This window comes from Gymnoscopelus microlampas, assembly GCF_963454915.1.
Source record: "Gymnoscopelus microlampas genome assembly, chromosome: 4".
Classification (NCBI taxonomy): domain Eukaryota; kingdom Metazoa; phylum Chordata; class Actinopteri; order Myctophiformes; family Myctophidae; genus Gymnoscopelus; species Gymnoscopelus microlampas.
The window spans coordinates 46,036,018-46,061,859 of NC_139941.1; the positions used below are offsets into that span (position 1 = coordinate 46,036,018).

At 41.4% G+C, this 25,842-nt stretch overlaps 1 protein-coding gene across 4 annotated transcripts; it reads left to right on the forward strand.

Moving 5' to 3' along the window:
* Nucleotides 1–1,173: 1,173 nt before the first annotated feature.
* LOC311044193 (poly [ADP-ribose] polymerase tankyrase-1-like) lies at nt 1,174–24,270 on the forward strand. Of its 4 annotated transcripts, none has more exons than XM_084055620.1 (28): nt 1,174–1,756; nt 3,952–4,176; nt 4,435–4,530; nt 5,298–5,334; nt 5,571–5,646; nt 10,055–10,075; nt 11,556–11,650; nt 11,785–11,851; nt 12,003–12,189; nt 12,495–12,616; nt 13,314–13,405; nt 13,579–13,657; nt 14,562–14,733; nt 15,062–15,141; nt 15,556–15,701; nt 16,146–16,311; nt 16,532–16,751; nt 17,260–17,369; nt 17,742–17,930; nt 18,592–18,832; nt 19,035–19,117; nt 19,316–19,436; nt 19,737–19,834; nt 20,135–20,209; nt 20,926–21,031; nt 21,309–21,510; nt 22,097–22,253; nt 22,513–24,270. In XM_084055620.1, exons 1-28 carry the CDS (start codon nt 1,219–1,221, stop codon nt 22,597–22,599), a joined length of 3,888 nt encoding a protein of 1,295 aa, XP_083911746.1. In that variant the 5' UTR covers nt 1,174–1,218; the 3' UTR covers nt 22,600–24,270. The 4 variants fall into 4 exon arrangements, with proteins under 4 accessions (XP_083911746.1, XP_083911747.1, XP_083911748.1 ...); XM_084055621.1 differs by having other exon boundaries at nt 21,324–21,510; XM_084055622.1 differs by lacking the exon at nt 10,055–10,075.
* Nucleotides 24,271–25,842: the final 1,572 nt, after the last annotated feature.

Below are 25,842 nucleotides of genomic sequence, written 5' to 3' on the forward strand. Positions count from 1 at the left end.
TGAGTGGAGCTCCCTCTGGTGTTGTGCCTGTGTGTGTCTTACATGTTATTGAAGTAGCCTGACATAGGTATCCCTGTTTCCCTGCGTATCTTGAAGACCAGGCCCATTGCAAGTTGCTTACTCTGTCCTCTACCCTGTGCCATCCCACCCTAGCAAAATCAGAATCAGAATCAGAATCATCTTTATTGTCACATCACATGTTTACAGGTGTAAAACAGTGGGTGAAATTTGTATTTGTGCATGAAAGCTCCATCATTTTCATTGTTTCCAGAAAAGAGAAAGAAGAGAGAGGGGGGGGGGGCAAGGGAAGCAGGGGTTACGTGAGTTCTAGGAGAGAGTAACCTGCCCAGTTTGTTTTGAGATGTCTGAAGCTTTGTTTTTAATGCCTTTGTGGTGCTAGAGTACCACGAGGTGCATGCATAGTCAAAATGACATTGGATGAGTGCTCCAGCTAGTGTCCTCACAGTGTGTTCCTATTGACCACCGGGGAGATCCTGAATAAAAATTTTGTTCTTTGGTTGACTTTTCTGATTACTTTTGTTGCCACTTTTTTCACTGGAAAGGTTGTCCTCTAAAATACAACCCAGGTAGGTAATTTCTTTGTGTATTGACTGTTAAGTCATAAAAAAAAAGAGTATAATATCAGACTGATATTATATGTCTTCCGAGTTATTCGGAAATTGAGTATTTATTCCACATCATGATGTATAGCAGGGCTCAACCTTTTCAGACTGCGACCCCCCAAAATAATCATATTTTGGGCGGTCGCAGGTTGAGAACCACTCGATGTATAGGAGAATATACATAGGTTCATCATTTTAATTCATTTTAATTGCACATTAAGGTGAAAACATAAGAGTTATAATATAGGGTGAAAACAGAGTTATAATATATATGGTGAAAACATAGAGTTATAATATATAGGGTGAAAACATATATATAACTCTGTTTTCACCCTATATAACTCTATGTTTTCACCCTATATATTATAACTCTGTTTTCACCCTATATATTATAACTCTATGTTTTCACCCTATATATTATAACTCTATGTTTTCACCCTATATATTATAACTGTACCTTTATATTATAATAACATATAGGGTGAAAACGGCTGCAGCAGCAGCTGACAGTCTTCCCCCAACCGGAAGCGAGGGGGCACTTTCACAGGAAACGGACGGCAGGCTGTTATTATTGTTGCCTTGAAGAGCTGCGATAATGGCGGTGTCTCGTCGCTCTTCGCAGCAGCAACAACAGCAAAGCACCATACAGTCCCCACCCAGCCGGAACGCCTCTCTCTCGGTCGGTCCTCCGGGCTCTCCGCCGATGTCTAGTCTCCTGGCATCGTCGTCGGTTAATAACGTCGTCGTGCCGCCGCAGCCTCCGCCGGACTGCGAGCGAGAATGCAACGGAGGGATCGAGGGCGCCGTGGCCTCCCCGGACAACCAGCCTCCTCCAGCCTCGGTCCTCGCGAGCAGCGCCAGCTCCACCACAACAACGACGTCGTCGACGACGGGCGGCGGCGGCGGCAGCAGCAGCGTCTCGAGCCCCGGGTCCGGTGGTTCCGGAGCCTCGAGCCCCAGTGACGGTAGCGGTAGCGGCGGTAGCAGCGGAGGCATCGGCGGGGCCTTCAGGGAGCTGTTCGAGGCGTGCCGAAACGGAGACGTGTCTCGGGTCAAGAGGCTTGTGGATTCGGTGAACGTGAACGCGAAGGACATGGCCGGCCGCAAGTCTACCCCCCTCCACTTCGCTGCGGGTAACTAGGCATTATTATGCTAAGCAAAAAAAAACAGTGGTGGGAAAAGTACTCACTTTTTTTTTTACTACTTAACTATAAGTAGGAATACTCTGCAATGTAGAAATATTCTGTTAGAAGTAAAAGTCCGGAATTCAGTTTTGAGTAAAAGTACAAAAGTGTTGGTAAGTACCGAAAGTAGAAAGTACTCATTATATGCAGAATGTCCCATTTCACTAGTTTTCAAATGTATTAAAATATTTTGAAAATAGCAGATCTTCAATGCCACGCATTGTGAGCTTCTACATCTGCTATTTTCATATGGCCGAAATGTTTATAGGACTGAAGTGGCTACTGTATGTTTTGTAATAATCAAAATCTACAAAGTAACTAGTTACTAAAGTTTTCAAATAATTACAGTGGGGTAAAAGTACAATATTTGCCCTTTGAGACGTACTGGAATAGAGGTAAAAGCACAGAAAATTGGAAATATTCCAGTAAAGTATAAAATACCTCAAAATTGTACATAGGTATACAGTACTTGAGTAAATGTACTTAGTTACTTTACACCACCGAGCAAAATGCTGCTACGGTAAATGGTAGCAGTTTGTTTTGCAGCTAACGACGACGAGCTAACATGTTAGCTTGCATCGTCGTTACCGTCTCATAATAATGGTCCATCTGAACGGTGGTCGACATATTACCATTTTGAGGTTCACAAAATAACGCTACTGTCACAGTAATGCGACGTCAACCTTCTGGCTTTATTGCTAATAATAATAAGGGGTAGAAAAGTAAACGCTATCCTGCCAGCCCCAGCTTACTGGCACTGCGTAGGCCTAACTTAAAGGCCCCCCGTCCCCAAAATATTTAGATGTGTGGAAAAATATATAAAACTAACAATCCCCGACCACTGATGCTTTAGGTGGGCAGGAAAACGTGTATTATTTTAATTTGGAAGTAAACGTGACCGTCTAAATGTGTATGAAGATGTAAGAACACAAGCCAGTTCTTGTAACTAGCACTTTACTACAGTGTTGTCTGTAATTTTCTGTCAGAGGTGCTTAAAGGCCCAGGCCCAACCAGAGTTAGGCTACAAACGTAAACAAAAGGATGGCCCCACAACAACAAAAAGGCACTGGAAACATACTTATTATCTAGGACTCACCAAATGAATTATTTAAAAACGGTATTTGGTTTAATTTGGGCTGTAGTAGGTTTGTTTACATTGGTAGATGATGTTCGTAAACACTGGAGTAAAACCTACCCTTCACTTTGATTTATGATGTGGTAAGAAGGATCCAAATAGCATGTTTTGTATCTACAAATCAAACTTTTAAGAACATATGCTATTTTTTCCAGGATTGTTCAGTATCAGTCTCTTTTTTTAATTCCAAGCTGTAGCATTGGGAAACACCATCTTTGGATAGCTATATAACAAGTTGCTAGAACTACAATTAGGCCTACAGAGGAAGAAGATATTACAGTTTATATTGTACTTACTTATTGTATTTACTCCAGTAGTTATGGTTATGTTCGTAGTAGACCATTGTTAAAAATACAGTCTTTACAGGTCCACATTTTAACATGGGAAACAAAATGACACCCCTGTCCTTTGGGGCTAGAAACAACTCCCAAGAAAAAAACCTTAATGGAAAAATTAAAGTAAGAAACCTTGGGGAGGATCACGAAAGATGGGATCCCCATCTAGAGTGGACAGCTGTGCAAAGTGGGCACTGGGCATTATTCAAATGATAAAAGAACAAAACTATTAAATGTCCATACCAAGAAAGTGATGGTATATACACTGTGTGTAACTGTGTATATATATTGTGTAACACACAATAGTAATGTTGTGTGTAGTAATGTGTAGTAATAGTTCATAGTGGAAATCCCAGAAAATGATTGAATTTGAAGATGTAATTTTGAATGTTGGGAATGACATGTGCTTCATCACTTTTGTAGAACATGCTGGAAAATGAATGAGCGTATTCATATTATGTAGGTAACAGTTTTGTGACCCGTTATGCCCAAATAATATTTTGCATAGCATTATAGTAACAATAAGAGAAGTCTGCCTTATTATTTGGATGGAACTGGGAGGAGGTATTAAAACATGAGTTACATTGAAGGTGCTTGAAATTGTCTTGAATTAGACTTTTTGAAAACCTGCAAAAAAGATTGTGCTAATCTACATTTAATCCCCCTTCTCTTAGGTTTTGGCAGGAAAGATGTAGTTGAGCACCTCTTACAAACGGGGGCCAATGTGCATGCCAGGGATGACGGAGGGCTGATCCCACTGCATAATGCCTGCTCCTTTGGCCATGCTGAAGTGGTCAGCCTCCTCTTGTGTCAGGGCGCAGACCCCAATGCCCGAGACAACTGGAACTACACTCCGTTACACGAGGCTGCAATCAAGGGAAAGATAGATGTGTGCATTGGTAAGGATTCAATTGTTTTACTTTCGACAGGAATAATTCATAACAAAAAAATATCTAACTGTTGAATCCAAATATGAGCTACGCCTAGTATCTGTGATCATGACTTTTCTTTAAATGCTCTTGAGGATCTATCAATAATGACATTTACTTGAACTGTGGTTCTCATAATGTAAAGTTGACAAGGCATGTAGTGCATTCAGTATTAGCCATAATATGTGTAATTACATACAAGGCCTTTCTACGTTTCCTTTCCTACAGTGCTCCTCCAACATGGAGCAGACCCTAACATCCGCAATACAGATGGCAAGTCAGCCCTAGACCTGGCTGACCCCTCTGCTAAGGCTGTGCTCACAGGTCAGTCCATCTCATGCTCTCCCTCTGTTTTTATATATTAAAGGCATTTATTGTCGCTGTTGCAGTTATCCAGAGAGACTGGACACACATAAACATTATAGGAAGGCACCTTTCACATTATAGTGGCAGAAATGCTGGTGTGCAAAGTTGGGTGTAAGGAAAGGACATGCCGTGGGAGTATGCAGTGATAAGTGATGCTGCAACCATACATTAAAATAATGTAGTGTTATCTGGAGTGCCTGGTGGCTCAGCCAGTTAGTGCACAGACCGTGCTCCTTATAACAGCGAGATCCCGAGTTCGAATCCACCTCCCGACTTTTCTTTTATACGTCTCCCCTCGCTGCCCTTTGTTTTCTATCTCTACACTGTCCATAAAATGCCAAAACATTTTCTTAAAACAATGTGTGATCTAATCCTGGTGCCAAATTAAATAGTGTTAACTTGTTTATGTTCTGTGGAGGTCCTCTGCTCACCGTCTGTTTAGGCAATTGTATTTACCACTTTTGCTCAGTTATGTAAATTGTAAACAAGGGCACCTTCCTGAGCGGGGAGCGGACATGAGTGTTAGGGAAACGTCTTCATCACATGAAGTTAATTAAACACTTTTTTTTAGCATTGTATTTCATTACTGCACTTTTGTCACTGTTCTGTTATTAAGTGTGCCTGCCAAGCAGTGGCAGTAGCACACTTATTGCTATCCTCCATACTTACATATTTTTGTTTATTAATATACAAGTAAACTAACGTAAACATTTGCTTCAACACAGGTGAATATAAAAAGGATGAGCTCCTAGAAGCTGCAAGGTGGGTTACAGTTTTAACAGGTTCTTGCCTTTTCCTGTGATCCCAACAATAACAATGTTTATCAAAACGTGCCCCCCCCAACCTCTTTTTCCTCTTCTATTTATTGAATACAACTATAAAGTGCATTGAGGCCATGAGTTAGCGACTCATTTTTCTTTTGGCACATCCAAAATCCCCTTGCTTTTATAACTTGAATTCTCTACTTTGTCTCTTTTAATATTGATGTGATGACAAAGGAGTGGAAATGAGGAGAAGCTGATGGCTCTGCTGACTCCATTAAACGTCAATTGTCATGCCAGCGATGGCCGCAAGGTAAGAAAACATCACCCCACACCTCAATGCACCTTGAACACTCTGTAATGTATGTATGCAAGTATATTTTGTTGAAAAATATGGATATTGCACACATATGTAGCTGTAATTACATTGTACATTTTTTGATGTTCGTTGTTGTTGTGGTGAAGATTATCCAGCTGCACTGTTAAAGTCAACAAGAAGATTCCAGATTACGACAACATGTACAGTATGTGATGATGAGAGTGCTGAGGATTAGACGGCACCATGCGTGTGGCTGCTTTAGATTCTGTGTATAACATGGAGAGGATTTCTGTTGCTGGATTAAGTAAAACAAATGGGGAATATAAATTGGGACAGACTACTGCACAATATACACTAGGGCTGTATAACACTGACAACGTACATTCTGTATTATTGTATTATATTTATTGTGTCACATGAACAGTAAGGGGGGTGATCACACTGAGGAGCGACGTTTCAAAAATTCCTTGGCAAACTCATTGGGAAAACAGCGTGGTGTGTCTGTGGTGGACCTACATGCGTAACCAAGTGATCAAATAATGAATCACAGGGGGAATGAAATATTCAAGTTGACATCGAGTCTTGAATCTAATAACAAACTTTTGTCTGCTTTTGCCACTGTCCCACCGTTCCTACCATATCTACAGTACCGGCATCAAAACAGGAAGGAGCTTTGCATCTCAGCATCCTTAAGCTGAAATTTTGAGAATGTTTAAACTTTTATGCATGCCTAAAAACGGCTACAAAAACGTGCACACACCAGATGGGAAAACAATGGTTTTGCTAGCGATGCGACTTGGTGTGATCGCCCCCTACACTGCTAAAATGGGCAATGAGAGGGCAAGATGAGCTGCTAATGGTTATGATTAGTTATACATCTGAAAGATTATTGGGCAAAAACATGGATCAAGAGAAGCAAGAGGGGTTTATTTGTCACCCGTACAGGCAGCAAAATGTTGGTGTGACATGGTCTGCAAGACTTTTGCAACATAATACAATATACACAAGATAGTATTCAGCATTAAGTTTTATTTACAAGACAATTAAGGTAAATGTCCTTAAAATAATGTAATATAATGACCACACAGAAAGATTTGGTACATATTGTCATTTTGAAACTGCTGAGGTCAATACTTATATTACTTTTCATCGTTTTCCACATTTAAAATGCAGCCCTAATATACACAGGTTAGGCTTGAACCATATTGTCTTAAAAGGAATGCTTACCCCCAAAATGACTTTCATTAATCAATTACTTACCCTGTGATGCCATGAATTCATGGAAAGTTTTTGTTGTGTGCCTTCATGGTGAGTTCAGAATCCAGAAATGAAGAAAAGGCCAAGATTAACAACAGCAAAACTACAGTATATCAGACAAACGATATACACCCTCATAACTCTCACAGTGCAATCCAAGTGTCTTGCATCCATTTGTATGCTCAGCACGTCTAAAACACAGTATTTTTGCTCAAATTTTACGTATTAAGTGCTTTCATGTATGCGACTGTAATAGTAAGGTTTGAGTGAATACTGGGCTGGACGAAATTACTTCAAATCAAAATCACGATTATTTCAAACTTTTTCCTCGATTTAAAAAAAAAAAGAAAATGGTGAAAATAGCAGCTCTCCAAGGTCACAAAGTGAGCTTGTAGATTGTCTATTTGCAAAAGTTGTGTACACCACCGTAGTACAACAGAGTATAATATAGTGATTAACCAGACTAAACGATTTGGGCGATTTATTAAAAAATCGATAAGAACCTTTTTGTGGTGATTCGTTGATTAACTACTTCTCGATTATTAGATTAGCCTACATGAACGAGATTAAAGGACGACTTCACCGATTTTCAACCTATCGTCATATAATTGGTCCTCACTAATACTGATGATAAAATGGTACAATTTGTTTCTACTCGGTCTGTGTCTCAGTGGAGGGCTGTGGACAGTTCAGAGTCCTGTCTACCAGTGACATCTTCAATGGGGAATCCAAGCTAATACAAACTGCAGGCTTTCTATTCCTGCAAAGTTGCAGTGCAATAAAAGAAGGCATTGTTCTCGTGTTAATAAAAATCAAAATAAGAAATGTGAAATCTTGTTGGGAAAAAAAATCATGCCTAACGATGATGTCACTGGTAGACGGGTTTCTGGACTGTCCACAGCCCTCTTATGAGACACAGACCAAGTAGAAAAAAATGGTACCATTTTATCAGTATTAGTGAGGACCAATTATATGAAGATAGGTTGAAAATCGGTGAAGTCGTCCTTTAAGTCGGTTGTTGTTTCTAAATATCGGTTTCGATATATTTTCTGTTAATTGCCCTGCCCTATTTGGAAGTACCGAGCATACGGCTGGACACAAGACACTTCAGTTCATCAAGTATTGTTTACCTTCATCCACTATGAAGGCATGCAACAAAGACAAAACAAATCTCAAATTCAACGTATCACAGAGGGTGAGTAATTGATGGGGGGAAAAAAAAGGCATTTTGGGGGTGACGTGTTCCTTTAATGATGCATGTGTGGCCATATTGGCAGACCCATTCTCTAAAACCATTTTCTTCCATCATTAAAGTGTCTTCATTCCCTTACTTAACCTGTCATATTAACCCTCCTTTGTGTGGGTTCAACTTTTCATCTCCACGTCCTTCCTCCTTTGTTAATACACTTGGAGTTGCACAAAACACTATTGGATCAGTAGTGTTTTCCTGTTGTGAGGCCCATGCTCTGTTCTGATAAAGTTTAAGGCATTATGATTCTCTGTTTTTCTCTTTTGTGGCTTAAAATTCTCACTCTGTTATAATTAGGAAGGACACTATCCATGCTAGACTTGTTTATTGGACAAACTGAAGTAGGCCAGCTATTCTGTTTTAAATTTGTGACTGCAGTGTTTTTTATCTGGAGTCAAGGTGGGCTCGTGTTGCGTCCTCCCCCGGGGTGTCCCAGTAGCAACATTCTCACTTTCTACCAATGCAATTACGTTCTATATGGACCGTAGCAAAACTATTTATAACCTCATCTTGAAATCCATTTGGGACATCAAATCTTTATTGACCCAAACGGGAAATTTGGTTTGCAGGAAGGCAAATGCCATACAAACACAGAAACATTCAAGGAAATATAAAGTATTTGAAAAACATTTTATACATTTCATTTTATAGATTTTATTTATATAAATGTATAGTATTTTAATTTATTTAGACAGGACAGTGTAGGAAGGGCAGACAGGTGGATGACATGCAATGCAGGTTTCCAGTTAGGATGAGCAGTGTGTTATAGAGGAGTTATGCTTGGTTGTTTGGGATTAGTTTAGCTTTTGTGTTTTTGTTCCGTGGATGAATTGAGTTTAGAGGGGTAAAGACACCCTGATGCACTACTGTGTACTGTACTCTCCAATTTATGTCTTAAATGTCCGTGCTGTTTTGCAGTGCACTTTGTTTTTTGTCATTCTTTGCATACAACTCCATCCTTTTTGGTACAGGCTTTATTTACTTTTTCTTTTGTCCATATTATTACCCACGTTACCCATCAACACCGAGCCATTAAGGAGCAAGATCCACCGCTGAGCTGTCAACAAGGCTCTGCCTGATTGCCATAAATATAATGATGTATTGCATTAGTTAGCATAATCATTATCTTTACAAAACCCCCGTAATAAATTCCCCCATTTGCTTACCTGTGTCCCTCGGTGGGTGCATCTCATTCCCATGGCTAATTTTGATCGTCGCCAACCAAAGGTTTCCACTCCCTTTTACCATCAGTCATTGCTTTATTTGTTTCCCATCTCTCCTGTCGTTTTGGTTTTGCATGAACTAAGCCATTATAACAAGGCAGAATGGATCAGCATTAAGAACTCTCCTCTCTGCACTTCAGTGTTCAGTGCACTTCAAGTTTCCCTGAGTAGTCAGGAACTGCCTGACTAAGGCTGTACAAAGGCAACCTTTTGTGTGCTTTTAAATGCCAAAGGTTATGACTGGGATTTATACTGGGGCTTCAAACCAGCAAACCTCATAACCTAGAAATGCAGATGAACAAAATAGAATCCAACTCTGTACCAAGAGCGCCTTTGGGGGTACAGGCGATGAACTTGAACATCTTTTTCTCATTGTCACTGCGTTTTGGTTTTGTAAGACAGTGTATCATGGAGTCCTTGTACGTGCAGAGTTCTACAGAGAGCTGGTCGAAGAGAAGTCACATTTTCCCACAAAGCCATTTACTTAGTGATTCCTCTTCTGGTGTCACATCAAATATAGTTTGATGGGTCGGACAGTGGTTTTATAGCTAGACCTGTGGTTCACTTTCACTGAATAAAGAGAAGGGTAGGATTGCTGTGAAAAGATGCTGCCATTTTGTAATTTTTGTTTCGTTTTGTTTTCCGTGTGACTCTGGCAACATTTGTCGATCAGTCAACATCCCAAAAAATGCTGGTAAGTTAACCTTGATAACAGCCACTTGATTGATGCACTGTTGTGATTTTTGTTTTTAAATGTTCTTTTAATCCATAGTTTTATTTTATTTTTTACATGACCGATGAGCTGGCTGTCACTTGTTAATTGCACATCATGGACCTGGGTGCACGGGTCACTTCCATCTTTCCCACCCCAATCCTCCTGTGTGTGCGTGTGTATGCGCGTGCGTGTGTGTGTTTGTGTTCATCAAACCTGTGTGTGTATAATGTGAGAATGTATGTGGATGTGTGCACAGCGAGTGTGGCAATTGTGAGTTGGTATTGTGGTGACAACCTCTCAACCTTAACTTTTTTCACATTTTGGAGAGGAGCACAAAATTTCTAATTCTTAATGCCTGCTTCTATGAGCACCTCTCCTGCACCCTCTGAAGCTCTCGCACTCACCCACACCTCCAACTGTTCAAGTCACTCGCTCTCAAGTCAATGTTTTGATTTTTGACTTTTTTTTAAATGATCACTCATGCATGCCTGTAGGCCTTGCCCTTGCATTTTTGTCAGTTGGTTCTTGTATGTGTCCTTGTGAAATTTTTGTCCAGCTGGTATTCAATAATAAGTGAGGAAAAAAAGCATTTCACTGCTCCATTCTGTATGCTGTGCTGCCATCCATGGTAATGAATCAAACTTCTTGCTCGTGTGTGCCATCCAACACTGAATGATAAATCTGTCTTTAGATTATTACTGTTGGCTTGCTGGTCACTGCATTGATCTCAGTGCATGGGAATTTGAATGAATGAATTGAATGATTCTCCCCCCACCCTTGATGATTGTGAAATCGGCTTGAGCTAGGCCTGAGATAGAGGTATAGAATGACTGTTACTGGAATCTGTTTTCATGGCTTTGCTCAAACTAACATTGCCGTTTGATAGGCTGAAATGAAGCCACCTGATTTGTTTTTGTTTCTGCAAAATTGGGTCTGCACAGGGGCTTACTAAAACACACTCACATAGCCTGCTCATCGTACCTGCTCGAATTTCTATCTAGCCTTTTTGAAATGTAATAATTTTCAATCAAGTGTTGCATCAGCGCATACAGATAAGCAGCACTACATAACACTTGCATCTCCTTTGTTTTCTTCTAATCTTCCATTGCAGTTAGGAAGATTCATTTTCCGCTTTATTTAGCTTACCTGGTTGACAGATAATAGGTCAATGGTCCTGCGGTTGTCCTGCCTATAGCAATGTTGTCATCTGCTCAAACGTCAGAGGCATTAACGACGGCCAGTGAATTTGTCACTGGGTTTTGCCCAGAATCATATTCACCCTGCGTCATCATTCGCCGTTCATCTGCAACTCACCGAGAGCGTAGCCTGGTGCAGCACACTGCTTTCTGCCCTAATCAGCCGCCCGCTCCCTTGCCTGGCTTCCTGAAGGAAGCGCTGAACATCCAGCCAATCGGCTCTGTCTGCGAGTGTCTTTAACATTGTGTCATCTCTTATCCAGTCCACCCCCCTCCACCTGGCAGCCGGCTACAACCGCGTCCGCATCGTACAGCTGCTCCTCCAACATGGCGCCGATGTTCACGCCAAAGACAAAGGGTAAGGTGGCGGCTCTTCGGAATAGTCACTGATAAAGACTGGTCGGCACGCGAGGATCATGGATATTTGATGAGAAGTGTGAGGGTTCATCATGATACATTTATGTCACTAACCTGACTGCCTTTTATCTGCAGGGGCCTGGTTCCTCTTCACAATGCCTGTTCCTATGGTCACTTTGAGGTCACCGAGCTTCTTCTCAAAGTAAGAACGATAATAAAAAAGCAAAATAATAAGATGAGCATTCTAGCCATGACAGTGCAGCAGCCCACCTCTACAAGTTCTACAAACAAAAGCCTTTGTCGTTATTCGCAGTGTATGCTGACCAATGTTTTGCTCACTGTACCCTGTTCAGCATGGAGCTTGTGTGAATGCCATGGATCTGTGGCAGTTCACACCACTCCACGAGGCGGCATCCAAGAACCGTGTGGAGGTGTGTTCATTACTGCTGAGCCATGGGGCAGACCCCACCCTGCTCAACTGTCACAGCAAGAGTGCCGTGGACATGGCACCCACACCAGAGCTCAAGGAGAGACTCACATGTGAGTGTACACATGCTCATATCATATGTATGTGATAGGATGAGGCGAAAAAACCTGTTAGAATCAATTCGCACAAAGGTGTGCAACGCCACCCTCTGACTCGCATACACACATAACCATGAGGTGTCGATGACAGGTCTTAAATCATACTCAAATATACAGTGCTAATGGCTTTCAACAACACACAGTGACTTGACATTTAATTTCTAAATGTTTTTTAAACTTAATTTTCTTTTAAACCATAATGGATGATGAAGCCCTATTCACCCTTTAATCACTCTGCTCTTCTATCCCCTGACATGTAGATGAGTTCAAAGGTCACTCACTGCTCCAGGCAGCACGGGAGGCGGACATGGCAAAAGTGAAGAAGACCCTGGCTCTGGAGATAATCAGCTTCAAGCATCCCCAGACCAATGAGACAGCTCTGGTAAGATGCTGGCCAGAACAAAAGAAACGTTGCCTAAAAATGCTGATTTTCATTGATGGCAGTCATGGCCGTATTTGGGCATAATCCGCCCGCCCGCCCGCCACACCATCGGGCATGTCATATTTGGGCATAATCCGCCCGCCTGTAGCATATCGTTAGGCATACGTAAAGTCCGGCCACCTGCCTACCACAACTTCAACTGGTTAGATCGACTGTTACATCTGGGATTTGGGGCAGTTTTTACGCCGTGACTCTAGGCATCTATAACTGGGTCAGTCTGTCTGTGTCCTGAGCTAATCTTGCAAACCGCTGGAATTGCAAATTGCCAGATTTCTTGTGCACTCTGCCAATAGACCACAAAAGTTTGTGCCAGTAGGCCACAGAAGTATGTTCACAGATGTTTTTAAGTATTTAACCTTAATTTGCTAATGGAGGTCAAAGGGGCTTGGATTGGGCTGAAACCTTGGAGTCATATGTCATAGATGGGTCCTAGATCACTGACATCGCAGGCTAATCCAACTACAGTAAACTGTTTTAGTTTTTGCTCTAGTCAGAGGCAATAGGCAAAACTAAAGTGTGTGTGTGTGTGTGTGTGTGTGTGTGTGTGTGTGTGTGTGTGTGTTTAATATCTGCTGTTGATCTGTGGAGTAAACCACATTTCAGAGATATGTGATACAATGTTGTTGATGTATTGCAGCACTGTGCTGTAGCTTCCCCTCACCCCAAACGGAAACAGGTCACAGAGCTGCTTTTGCGTAAAGGTGCCAACATCAACGAGAAGAACAAAGAGTAAGACAACCATTATTCCATCTACTGGTTTAAGTTTATTTCCTTGCTTGAAAGAGAAATATGGGATTTTTTAAACAGGGCATGTGAAACATCTTTTCTCAAAAGAAAAAACAACACAACTGATGTGTTTATTATTTTTCAATAAACTATCTTTCCTTTTATTGTCTTGGTAGCTTCATGACTCCACTGCATGTTGCTGCAGAGCGGGCTCATAACGATATCCTGGAGGTCCTGCAGAAACATGGTGCTAAGGTAGGCTTCTTAAATTCACCAATGTAAAAACAAGGCCTCAAAGAGTCATAAATTCATGCTTCAAAGGTCTTAAAATGCCACAGACAGGTCAAATAAGATTTAGGATTTATTTTTCTTAAGTTTTATTTGTGTGTTTTTTGTTATTGGTGAATTGTTCTCAACCACTTAAAACCCTATATACTTAGTTCAAATCCATGAACGACAGCTATATTATTATTTATATTTTCTGCACTAGATATCTTCTCAGAAAATAGCCGGCCTACAAGCTCACAACATGTCACGCTTGTAGATCGGCTATTTTTGGCGAAGAATAGGGATGCTTGTGTTCTTAAATCTAACTTGCCTAAACCTGCGGAAACCCTGTTTTCTTTACACATGTTTAATTTCACACAACAGTAATTAAAAATGGACTGAAATCAGTCAGAGCCTTTGTTTCCTTTCCCTCACAATGTTGTCTTCACCTCTGCTTTCCTACTCATTTGTATAAATGAAACAGTTCTAAGTAGAGTGGACTGTTCTGTTCAGTTGCCTGCAAACGAATCAGTCAATTATGACCCAAATAATCAAGTTTGCCACTGAGTAGCTCCACTACAGCAATGTGCTGTTAAAGGGATAGTTCACCCCCAAAATGACTTTTTCTATCGATTAGTCACCCCATGGAGACTTGAATTCATGGATATGTTTTTGTTTTTGTCGCATTCCTAAGCCAATAATTTGATGACCGGCAGCGGTTTGTGTCTCCTACCGGAACCGCTGCCTACCGGTCCGCAGGTCATCAAATTCGATAGAAAAAGTCATTTTGGGGGTGAACTAATCCCTTTAAGTGCCATGCTCAAGTGCTCCTTGATGTCTATATATACATGTTTGCTTTTATATTGCCTGATTTGGTCTCTCCGCCCTCCAGGTGAACGCAGTGGACACGTTGGGTCAGACGGCGCTCCACAGGGCAGCGCTGGCGGGGCACATCCAGACCTGTCGTCTGTTGCTGAGCTACGGGGCCGACCCCTCCATCGTGTCCCTGCAGGGGTTCACTGCCGCGCAGATGGGCAATGAGGCCGTGCAACAGATCCTCAATGGTAACCATGGCAACTGGGCTTTGAGCTTCTGGCTCCAAAGTTAATCGTTTGGTTGTTTACAACATTTTGATTAGATTATTCCTCCTCGAAGATTTTTTTTTTAGGCTATATCAAGGTGCAAAGTTTAGGCTAGAATAATTAAGAAGAAATATTGTTAAAACATAGCATGCTATGATCTGATGATGACAACTTGAGTTTTTTGGATGAATTTAAAGCTTAGGTTTTCATTATGCAAAATATGACAGGCCTAAAGATGTCATGGAATAGTTGGGGATTATGGCTACCCTGTGCTTACTCTTTCTTCTTTTATTTCTCCCTGCTTGCTTAGAAAACGTTCCCACACGTAACTCTGATGTGGACTACCGATTCTTGGAAGCAGCCAAAGCTGGTGATCTTGACACAGTACAGGTAAGACTGGCACATCTTGTCTGGACACCTATTTCCACCCCTGCCCTGTTTGCATGCCTGTTCAATAGGATCTATTTATAGTCTGATATCAGAATTCATAAGGTTCACTCAAACATTTGTCTATTTAGTCTCATATGCCCTTTTGTCTTAAAAAAGTAATGCTTCTACCCTTCTCTGTAACACCTGTCTGTGATATTGTCTGAAATCATCTCTGACATGATCATTGTCAGCACACAAGAATATGGTATTATGTCTGAGCCTTGCTATTCTTAACCAATAGTCACTGCTTTTCTATCTATTTGCAAGGCATTCTGGATAAGCGGATCTGATAAAACCCTTGACTGTTATGTTATATAACCTCAAGTAATGCATGCAGTTGCTAATCTTTTTCCATATTGTCTCAATCTGCGGCAGCAACTGTGCACGCCTCAGAATGTGAACTGCCGGGACCTGGAGGGGCGCCACTCCACCCCGCTGCACTTTGCGGCAGGCTATAACCGCGTGGCTGTGGTGGAATACCTGCTGCACCATGGGGCTGACGTCCACGCTAAAGACAAGGGGTGAGTTCATCTGTACTGCCGTCCCCGCATAGTATGTGTGTTGGTATGAATGTTTTTAATTAAAAACATTATGACAGATGATGGTCGGTTCATCAGTGTTGTACTTTTTCTTATATAAATTAGCAACCATCCTGACATGTATACTGTTCAGGCTTAAATGAAATATGAGTAAATAAAGAGTAAAGAAAACAAAATATAATGCGGTTTTGTAGTTTCCGAGATTGTCTGCAGACAGACACACACACATGTCAGACAGGGGTGAACATACGATTCTCCGGCCTGACGGAGATAAAAAGATACAATAATTAAGTAAATGCCTCACTAAATCATAACTAAACTTAGGTATTCTACCAGTGGCAGTGCCCAACCTGAACCGGCTGCAAGCTCAATCGCTGAATATCCACTACCGTAATCTAACTGTATGTGTGTGTTTTCTTCACCCAGAGGGCTGGTGCCTCTACATAATGCCTGTTCTTATGGCCACTACGAGGTGGCAGAGCTGCTGGTCAGACATGGAGCCTCAGTCAACGTAGCTGACCTGTGGAAATTCACCCCCCTTCATGAAGCTGCAGCCAAAGGCAAATATGAGATTTGCAAACTGCTGCTGAAGGTGAGTTATACAATGATCTCACTGATATACAGTACTGTATGTAAACCAAACACAGGACATAATCGGTAATAATTAACACAACCCAACAAGAGCATATTTAGGTTCTGCTAACTCTCAGGAATATATTTTCCTTTACTGAAGACAGAAAACTGGATTGATTTCACCCGAGTTACTGTCGTTTGGAGTACTATAAGCGTTTTTGTATGTTTTTATTCCACAGCATGGAGCAGACCCCACCAAGAAGAATCGTGATGGGAATATGCCTCTGGACATGGTGAAGGACGGAGACACGGACATCCAAGACCTGCTGAGAGGGGATGCTGCCCTGCTGGATGCCGCAAAGAAAGGCTGCCTGGCCCGTGTGCAGAAGCTCTGCTCCCCAGAGAACATCAACTGCCGAGACACCCAGGGACGCAATTCCACACCGCTACATCTAGCAGGTAGCAAATGCTTGTTCATCATGACACATGCACAGTATATTTGTAGAAAAGAGTAATAGACAGTTAAGATCCCTGTATGGCCTACGATCAGATCCAACCAGAAACATCTATCCCCTGCCTCTGTTTTCATATCTCTGTCCACTCTTCTTATATATTACCGTAATCCCCAAATGTGACATTAAATGTTATTACCCTCCAATACTGAGGTGGACCCCGCAAAAAACACAAACGGGCAATGTAAAACATTCAAGAATTAGGAAGGATTTATTTGTCACAGTTCACAAGCAAAGAAATGGTCATAGGACACATTTGACCAAAAACTAAAGTTATACTGGATGTAATGAAGTAAAAAGAAACAAAAATAGAATGTATATACGTAGAAAGTTCATGTTGAAATGCAGGTATGATAACCCTCTTAAGGCAGGTATATCTTTAGCAGCAGTGTAAAATGTCCTTGCCTATTTCACTAACAGCTGCATTAAACATGTTGCTATATTATCATCTTTAGCTGGCTACAACAACCTGGAGGTGGCTGAGTATCTGCTGGAACATGGAGCTGACGTAAACGCCCAAGACAAAGGAGGCCTCATCCCTCTTCACAATGCAGCCTCTTATGGGGTCAGTCACAGCATAATATTAATAGTTTGATAGTTATAAAAGGAAACCGCTTTGCCACGAAAAATATTTTTACTTGCAAAAATGTGTTGGTACATCACAGGTACAGGTACTGCCTGTTCCGGCCTTAGGTGGACCTGACGTACTTTTTCGGAGCAAAGCTGTCGTGCCAACTTTCCCTGTTTAAACTTAGTTACTTATGTCAACAGGATGTGCAACATAACCACCATCACTTTCCTCACCAACTACAATACATTTTCACAGGGATTTTTGCCTTGGCGTTAAACCATACCCAGTTGTAGTTATGAAATATTAACCAACATACATCACCATCGAGTTTGTGTGTGTAATATTTCCTCCTCCATCTTTCCACAGCACGTTGACATAGCAGCTCTGCTGATCAAGTACAACACGTGTGTGAATGCCACAGACAAATGGGCATTCACGCCCCTCCATGAGGCAGCACAGAAGGGTCGTACCCAGCTATGTGCCCTGCTGCTGGCCCACGGTGCAGACCCAACCATGAAGAACCAGGAAGGGCAGACTGCGTTGGACCTCGCCACGGTAATGCCACCAGGGCTCCACGTTGACATGAAGCAGCCTGCGATGAAATTACAAATGTATCAGGGAAAAGTCTTTGAATTTGAAAGATTCTGTTTTCCTGGATTTCTTAAAGTGATTAAGTTAGTGAAGGGCTACAAAAGATGTACAATATTCTATTCAAGAATATAATAAAAACATCCTTGCATCCTTCATTACTTTTAAATTCATAAATGGGGCAAATGCAAGGCAATATTATTTTTTTTTAAAAGTCATACGGATGCCATAATGAGTCTTGTATTCCAGTGAGCTATGCCCTAATTTTGCACAAAACTTTGAATGGAATTGTACCATTCTATATTCTATGCTTTATTTTTGCTACACTGCCTATCTTTGGGCATTGTACATAGGAGTAAGAGACACATTATTGTGCTGAATGATTGTTATATAGGCCTGGAAATTGGGCTAAATATTCTGGAAAAGTTTTGGAAAAGTTTTGGAAATTCATTGCTAAAAATGTGTGGGGACCGGATAGTACATTGACGTCACAGGTTTGATTCTGACTGTTCACTTGCGTTGTATATGCCCCACTTCCCTTCAACTCTGCCATCCTATCTAAACGATAAAGCAAAAACCAACTAAACATATTGTTTGTCCATTGTCCATCTCTCCATGGTCACTGTAGGCCGATGACATCCGTGCCCTTCTAATGGATGCCATGCCCCCTGACGCCCTTCCCAGCTGCTTCAAGCCCCAGGCCACGGTGGTCAGTGCCTCGGTCATCTCCCCGGCCTCCACGCCCTCCTGCCTGTCGGCCGCCAGCAGCATAGACAACTTGTCAGGCCCACTCAGTGAGCTAGCTGGGGCCGCCGGGGCCTCCGGAGTAGCAGACGGAGCCACAGGAACCGACAGGAAGGAAGGGGAGAGTAAGTTGGATTGTGGTGTTATTGGTAGGCTCATTGTTAAATGATCACTAAACTCTTTAACTGTCATAGTTTTGACCCTTGCTCATTGACTACTTTTATTGCGAGATCAAGGAATTTAAGTGATTCTTAGTGTTGGTTAGGTTCGGTGTGCTGGTACTGACGTATGGAATCTTTTAACACTGTGCTATGTGTGTTGTTTCAGTGGCAATGCTGGACATGAACATCAGTCAGTTCTTGAAGAGCCTGGGCCTGGAGCACCTCAGGGACATCTTTGAGAGGGAACAGGTCCGAACCAAACACACCTCATCTGTACCTACATCACCCTAACACTGAATATTTCAATGCTTTTGTCACAATATAAAACATCTGAATTTGTACTTCAGCACTGGCACCAATATTTTTGTACTATTTCCCTGCTAACTATACTCTGTACATAGTGTTGTGCTGCTTGACAACAAGTTTTGTCAATTCATTTTGTTACAGATCACCCTGGATGTGCTGGTTGACATGGGCCACGAGGAGCTCAAGGAGATCGGGATCAATGCCTATGGCCACCGTCACAAACTCATTAAAGGCGTAGAGAGACTGCTGGGCGGTCAACCAGGTAAATAAAGCCTCTGGACCTCTCAACCATGCTGGTGTCACACAAATCGGAGACTGACCTCTTTTAAGATATACTGACAAGTTTCTGAGCATGCATGCTGTTTTACAGCCATGTTGGTTCACATTCATGCAGTCACATACAGTTGTCACCTCGGTAAAACTACAGTCTTCTCAGCTCCACTGTAGTATCTTGAGGCCAAAGGGAATCTGTCCTCCGTAGGGGAAAGTGCATTCACTTGATTTCTTTATTATTAATTTACCACAAATCCACCCTTTGAATATACCTGTGTTTTCCCCTCAGGTTCCAACCCATACCTGACATTCCATTGTGCCAGCCAGGGCACAATTCTTATCGACCTCGCCACTGATGATAAGGAGTGCCAATCTGTTGAAGAGGAGGTTAGTGGAATTTTGTGTCTCTGAGCTTGTTTTAATAGATCACAATCAGGATAAATGTAAATATATGTTGTATCTTTTATAAACATACCTGATTAACCATTTAACCAGCCAAGCTTATTTTTATGATGAAACATTACCCCATGGATACTATCTAAACTGATACAGTAGAGTGATTTTCCAGCCACAACATTTTACCATTGCTTGACTGACTGATAGCTGATGTTTATTTAGCACCCTCTGATCACTGTGCTTCATGTTTCTAGGTGATAAAACATGTTTTGTTTTGCCTTTGTTCTCCAGATGCAGAGCACTATCCGTGAGCACAGGGACGGAGGCAACGCTGGAGGAGTGTTCAGCAGATACAACATCATTAAGGTCTGAACCAGCACTGGCTTCCCAGTTCCAGGCATTCTGGAAACCATTTTTATGCAGCTAATATGATGTTGTCCTAGGAAATATTTGATGTGTATAATTGATTGTTGCTGAATAACTGAGTGGAGAAAACATAACGACGGCATTTTCTGCATGATACATTTACGCAATTAACCTCATATCATGCTCTGTGGCATGTATAAAAGTGCTGAGCAGGCTCACTTGACCTCAATTTTGGATGAAGAAGGCAAGAGAAAACTATGTTGTATGTGATTATGACAGCTCCTGCCATCCATGCCCTAATAATGAAACATCATTCATAAAGACTGGTCAAATGGCTAGTGTTTCAATGGGAACAGTTTCTAAAGTGACAATATGCATTTCTATATCAGTAAATTGGGTTGGACATTTGGTCAAAAGCGCACATTCATTGACCGCAATGCTTGTGCATTAGTGCAAGATATAAGGAACAGAAGAGCAACTCTCTGGTGACTGAGAATGTCAATGCAGGAACTTAGTCTCTTTTGAATTGCAAATTGCAGTTGCAGCGTTGATGGTTTTTGCAGTTGATTGTGTACCCTTGCATGAACCATCAACGCAGCATATTGTACTGCGTATGAGCTGGTTATTTGGAGGCAGCAAGTAGAGCCTTTTTATTTTACAGATGAAGCACTAGGCTGTTCCTCAAAAGTTTAATTGTTGTTGTTGTTTTCTCACAGATCCAGAAGGTGGTGAACAAGAAGCTGAGGGAGCGATACACACACCGGCAGAAGGAGATTGCAGACGAGAACCACAACCACCACAATGAGCGAATGCTGTTCCATGGTAAAAAATAATAATACATTTTATTGGTTGGTTTGTCTCGATGTCTCATCAAGCGTCTTTTGGTTAAGTTAATTGGGATATTTTCTTGATTTTAGTGACCCCCATGGCCTTACCTCCAGTAGCTACCCTTAGGTCAAAATGTCTCTTCCCCGCAAGATATCACAATATCTAATCCTGTTGGATTGCGGATGAATTTTAGAATAATCAAATAATCAAAACATAAATCACTATAAAAAACAACTATAAAATATTAATCTTGCAGCTCTAACTCTACCAGGGGTACTTCTTCCAGGTTCTCCATTCATAAACGCCATCATCCACAAAGGCTTTGATGAGCGGCATGCCTACATAGGGGGGATGTTTGGAGCAGGGATCTACTTTGCTGAGAACTCTTCAAAGAGCAACCAGTATGTTTATGGCATTGGAGGAGGCACTGGCTGCCCTGCCCACAAAGACCGTTCCTGCTACGTATGCCACAGGTGAGGTGTCCAGGGAATGAGATGAGATTAACATTAAAAGATTTTACTGTCGCTCCTCAAACATGTTGGAATGTACTTCCCTAGCACAATGCAAATACTCCACAACAGGCCTCTGTTTTCATTATTACTATACTGTTTTCCTGTATAGAGCTTTTTTAATTTAAAAATAAAACCCCGCGTTTTATGAATATGAGAGCAAACGTTTAAGAGTTCACAGCTCGCATTGACATATAGACTATGATGATGGCCACAGGCTGAAACCGTTTTATTCTTTTCAACCCTCAAAACGATGAATGGTATACTTTTATCTGTCTCCTATCTATGCTATGTCTACATGTGTGTTTTTATAGTTCTTGTGTGAAGCACACTGTAACACTGAAAGTGTAACACTGCTTTTGAGAAGTGCTATACAAATAGTTTATTATTATTATTAGTCATCTTTTAGAGTGTGAACTACAAATTGATTGTGCTGTGAGAATCCCGGCAACTATCACCTTGTCCCTAGCAAAGCAGGGTTTTAAAACGGATGAGACTAATCACTCTCTCGGATACCCTCTCTGACCAAAGTCTTGTCTTGTTCTCTCAGGCAGATGCTGTTCTGCCGAGTGACCCTGGGGAAATCCTTCCTCCAGTTCAGTGCCATGAAGATGGCTCACGCACCCCCGGGTCACCACTCTGTGATCGGGCGGCCCAGTGTTAACGGCCTGGCCTATGCTGAGTACGTCATCTATCGGGGAGAGCAGGTAAGACAGGCTGAGCTTCTTTTTAATGTTGAAGTAAAACCTGTTTACCCAAATGTTTTCTCTCTCGCTCTCCACAAGCTTTTTCCAGTGTATATTTTACACCAACATTATTTTTATGAAGCATTTTTATGCTTCTGAACTGGAAACCTTTCGGCCACAAGCGTGCTCCCAAACCTTTAGACAACCTTTGCCTCCAAAAATATATTGTGATGTCAGTTAAGATGATTACTCTACTGTCATGTTTTCTTTTCCTCTACAGGCCTACCCAGAGTACCTCATCACCTACCAGATCCTTAAACCAGAGAGTGCAGCTACGTCTGCTGCGGGTGCCGAGCAAAAGTCGTAGTTATGCGCACACGCATGCGTGCGCTCCATACACACACTAGGATTTTTTGGTGTTTTTGTTTGTTTGTTTGTTTTTGCTATTCTCCATTTTATTGTAAATGCCTAAAAACAGATTTCATTTTTATTTACATCACAGAATTCCATTCTCTAGCCCAGTAGAATACATGGTGACTGGTGGATCATAACTGAAATATGCTGTATAATAATCTCCCCTCTTGTGATGATGACGTGTCAGTTTCCTCTCTCTTTCTTTGCATTGGCTTGCATGTACTTGAGACAGACGCATGTATGGCCCAAAAGCACGCCTGGATTCTTTTAACCCCCCCCCCTTGCTTGTAGAGAACATACATTATCAGCCTTTTCTCCCTTTCTTCCTTTTTTACAGTTTACTCTCCGGTCTTGTAAAGGGTGATTTATACTTAGTTGCAGGCCAGTGACGTGCACCGAAAATAGCGGATCTACTAGCTCACGACACATTATGAGCTTATAGATCTGCTATTTTTGGTGTGCAACACCAGCGCACAACCAAATATAAATCAGGTGTAACTATGAGGAATATCCTCTTCTTCACCCCCCCCCCCCTTCACTCTGTCAACCAAAGCCTGTAATCCATGTAGTACTACTACTGCCCCACCATTTCCCTGTCATACTGTATAAAAAAGCAGCTCTGTGATTTTAATACTAATAACACTACCAAACGGGTGGACAGTGCACCACTCGCTGAGCAGTAATTATGCCTTTTTTTAATGTGACATTTGACTGTGGTGCGTAATCACAGAACACTAAGGTCATTGCTTTTTAATTTTATTCCGGGGTGTACATGCCTAAGTGAGGGAGAACTCGCTGTAGAACCACAGGAACTGGGTGTCGCCCCCTCCCCCCCCCACCCACATACACACACACTCTGTCTCTCAGACATTCTGTTCAAGTTGCACGAGCGATGAATTGAGCTCGGTAAAGGGCCCGTTATTGATTGTGCGCCGACAACGCGTTGTGAGCTTGTAGAACTGCTATTTTTGGTGCGCAACAACGGCTCGCAACTAAGTATGAATCACCCTTAACGTTTTACTTGGAAGGGCGTTGCGAGGCATCATAATGACATTATAAACGTATTATACGCCCGTGTGCGCTAGTCTTGGAATATGAGCTTATGATAAAATGATATGCGTTATATGTATTGACGTGAAAAGTAATGCATCGCCAATATGCTATGACCGAGCTATATCATTGTTATCAGCTTAAACAGTTGGTGCACAAAGTATTTAACAAGCTTTGGCATATTATGTGTATTGTTGCATATCATATGTTCTCTTCTTAAAGATTACAAATTCACACCATGTGCTTAAAATATGCTTTTGATGCCTTGCAATGGGTTATGAGCAACAGACCGTGAACATGTCGCAGCATCCTTGTATTGCCATGGTCTTACTGACATCATCCCATGCATAAAGATTTGCACTTTTTACATAGAAACCTATTTAAGTTATTTCGAAATTAATTTGCAGATGTTACAGAAAAAAATGTTTGATGTACAGGTTGTGTAAATGGATTGTGTATAACTGTCAATGTTTAACAATATCGTTTTGAAGTTCAACTGTAAATGATGTCTAAATTTCCTTTCATGCCTTCTTGATTCTCCCTACTTTTTTGAATAAACGTCCCAGTAACAGTTTATTTGTGTTTATTTCAGATTTGCGTGGTGCGTGTGAGAGAACAAGTAATGGCAAACACAATGTAAAGGTACAATGTTAACAGGACACTGTTGAGGCACCACTACACAGATCAGAATTTGCAAATGCATAACATGGCACAATGAGGACTCAAACAAACTGTATGCAGCATAATTAATTATATGTATTTTAAAAAAGTGCTGGTCATACAATTATTACAGATGTACTGTAACAGACTAGAGATTCAGCAGATCAAACCAACAGCTAGCTGTCTTGCATTAGACACGTTGAAAGGCTTAATAATAATATTTGTATAGCACCTTTCATGACATGAAATGCAGCTCAAAGTGTTTTACAGAGCAAGAATACAATTACAGAAAAAGTTAAATGCAGTTAAAGGCAGTGAATCAGGCAAAACAGTGAGGACATGAATCACAAAACCAATAGTAATAGTTTCATCTGTGATCACCACGTCGTGGATCTGGGTCGGTGGTGTTTGTCGAGTTGGTATTCTGGACTTGGACTGGTCCTCTTTCCAACAACAGGACTATGATTGGTGGCTGCACAATGATGTTGGGCATCATGTGGTGGCTGTAGTGGTTATATGAATAGCTGGGAGTTTGGCAGCTCCAGGGGTTCATGATGCAATAGTACGCTGCTTGGTGCATAGGATTTATGGGGATCAGCATGTATGTGAGCCCACCCTGGAGAGAGTTGTGAACTACGGGGTACGTAGGATTCATAAGTTTGGTTGCATGAGGGTTGACATGATGGTTGGGGAGCGCAATCCTCATGAAGATACCATCCTGTACAGAATGAAACGGACCGTACATCTGCACAACACAAAAGATAACAGAAATAATTAGGAATATTGCATGCAGTGCACACACAAAGCCAGCATTCATCCTGCTATGATTCTAGTACTGTTATAAAACGTCAGACAAAGATATGTTGAGTTTACCGTTTGCGTTTCAATCTATTCTATGCTAGAATATAAGTGAATGTAGGCTAACACACATTTTAGATGGCCAAATTACGTCTTTAAAGCTTACGTGGCAATCATATTTTTCACTGCTTTGGGAAAAGTTATTTACTTTTTTTCCCCCTAAAGCTAGACGGTTTAGACCCCATGCAACCAGCCCTACATAATATATACAGTGTATTTACAGTATATTCTGGATAGACAACAAGTAAAAATGTTGAGTCAAGATATAAAGATCTGACATTCCTTTCATGCCTAAAAGTTTACACTGTTTTCTGTAAAAACAGTGAATAAGTACAATTTTGTTACAAAAAGTCAATTGTGAAACGCCAAGATGAACTCACTGGAGCTGCCAGGCAGAGACAGAGAGGCACCAACATGAAGATTATGGTCTTCATGATCAGCTGTTTGGCAAGAATTCTGGCATATAGAAACATTTCATACAAATAAATTAGATATTGATAAATATGAATGAAAAACATAGACTGTGTAAACAATACATTTATCATAAAAACTAGCCAGTAAATACAAATTCAAATGTCACAGATTTACCTTAAGTTGTTGGATCTCTTCTCGCTCTCAAATCGCTCTT

Excerpts from the sequence above, each read along its gene's own strand:
- LOC311044193 (XM_084055620.1), top strand. The coding sequence starts at position 1,219 with ATGGCGGTGTCTCGTCGCTCTTCGCAGCAGCAACAACAGCAAAGCACC. Across the intron at positions 20,210-20,925 it reads GCAGATACAACATCATTAAG|ATCCAGAAGGTGGTGAACAA; the intron begins GTCTGAACCAGC and ends GTTTTCTCACAG. Across the intron at positions 21,032-21,308 it reads TGAGCGAATGCTGTTCCATG|GGGTACTTCTTCCAGGTTCT; the intron begins GTAAAAAATAAT and ends TAACTCTACCAG.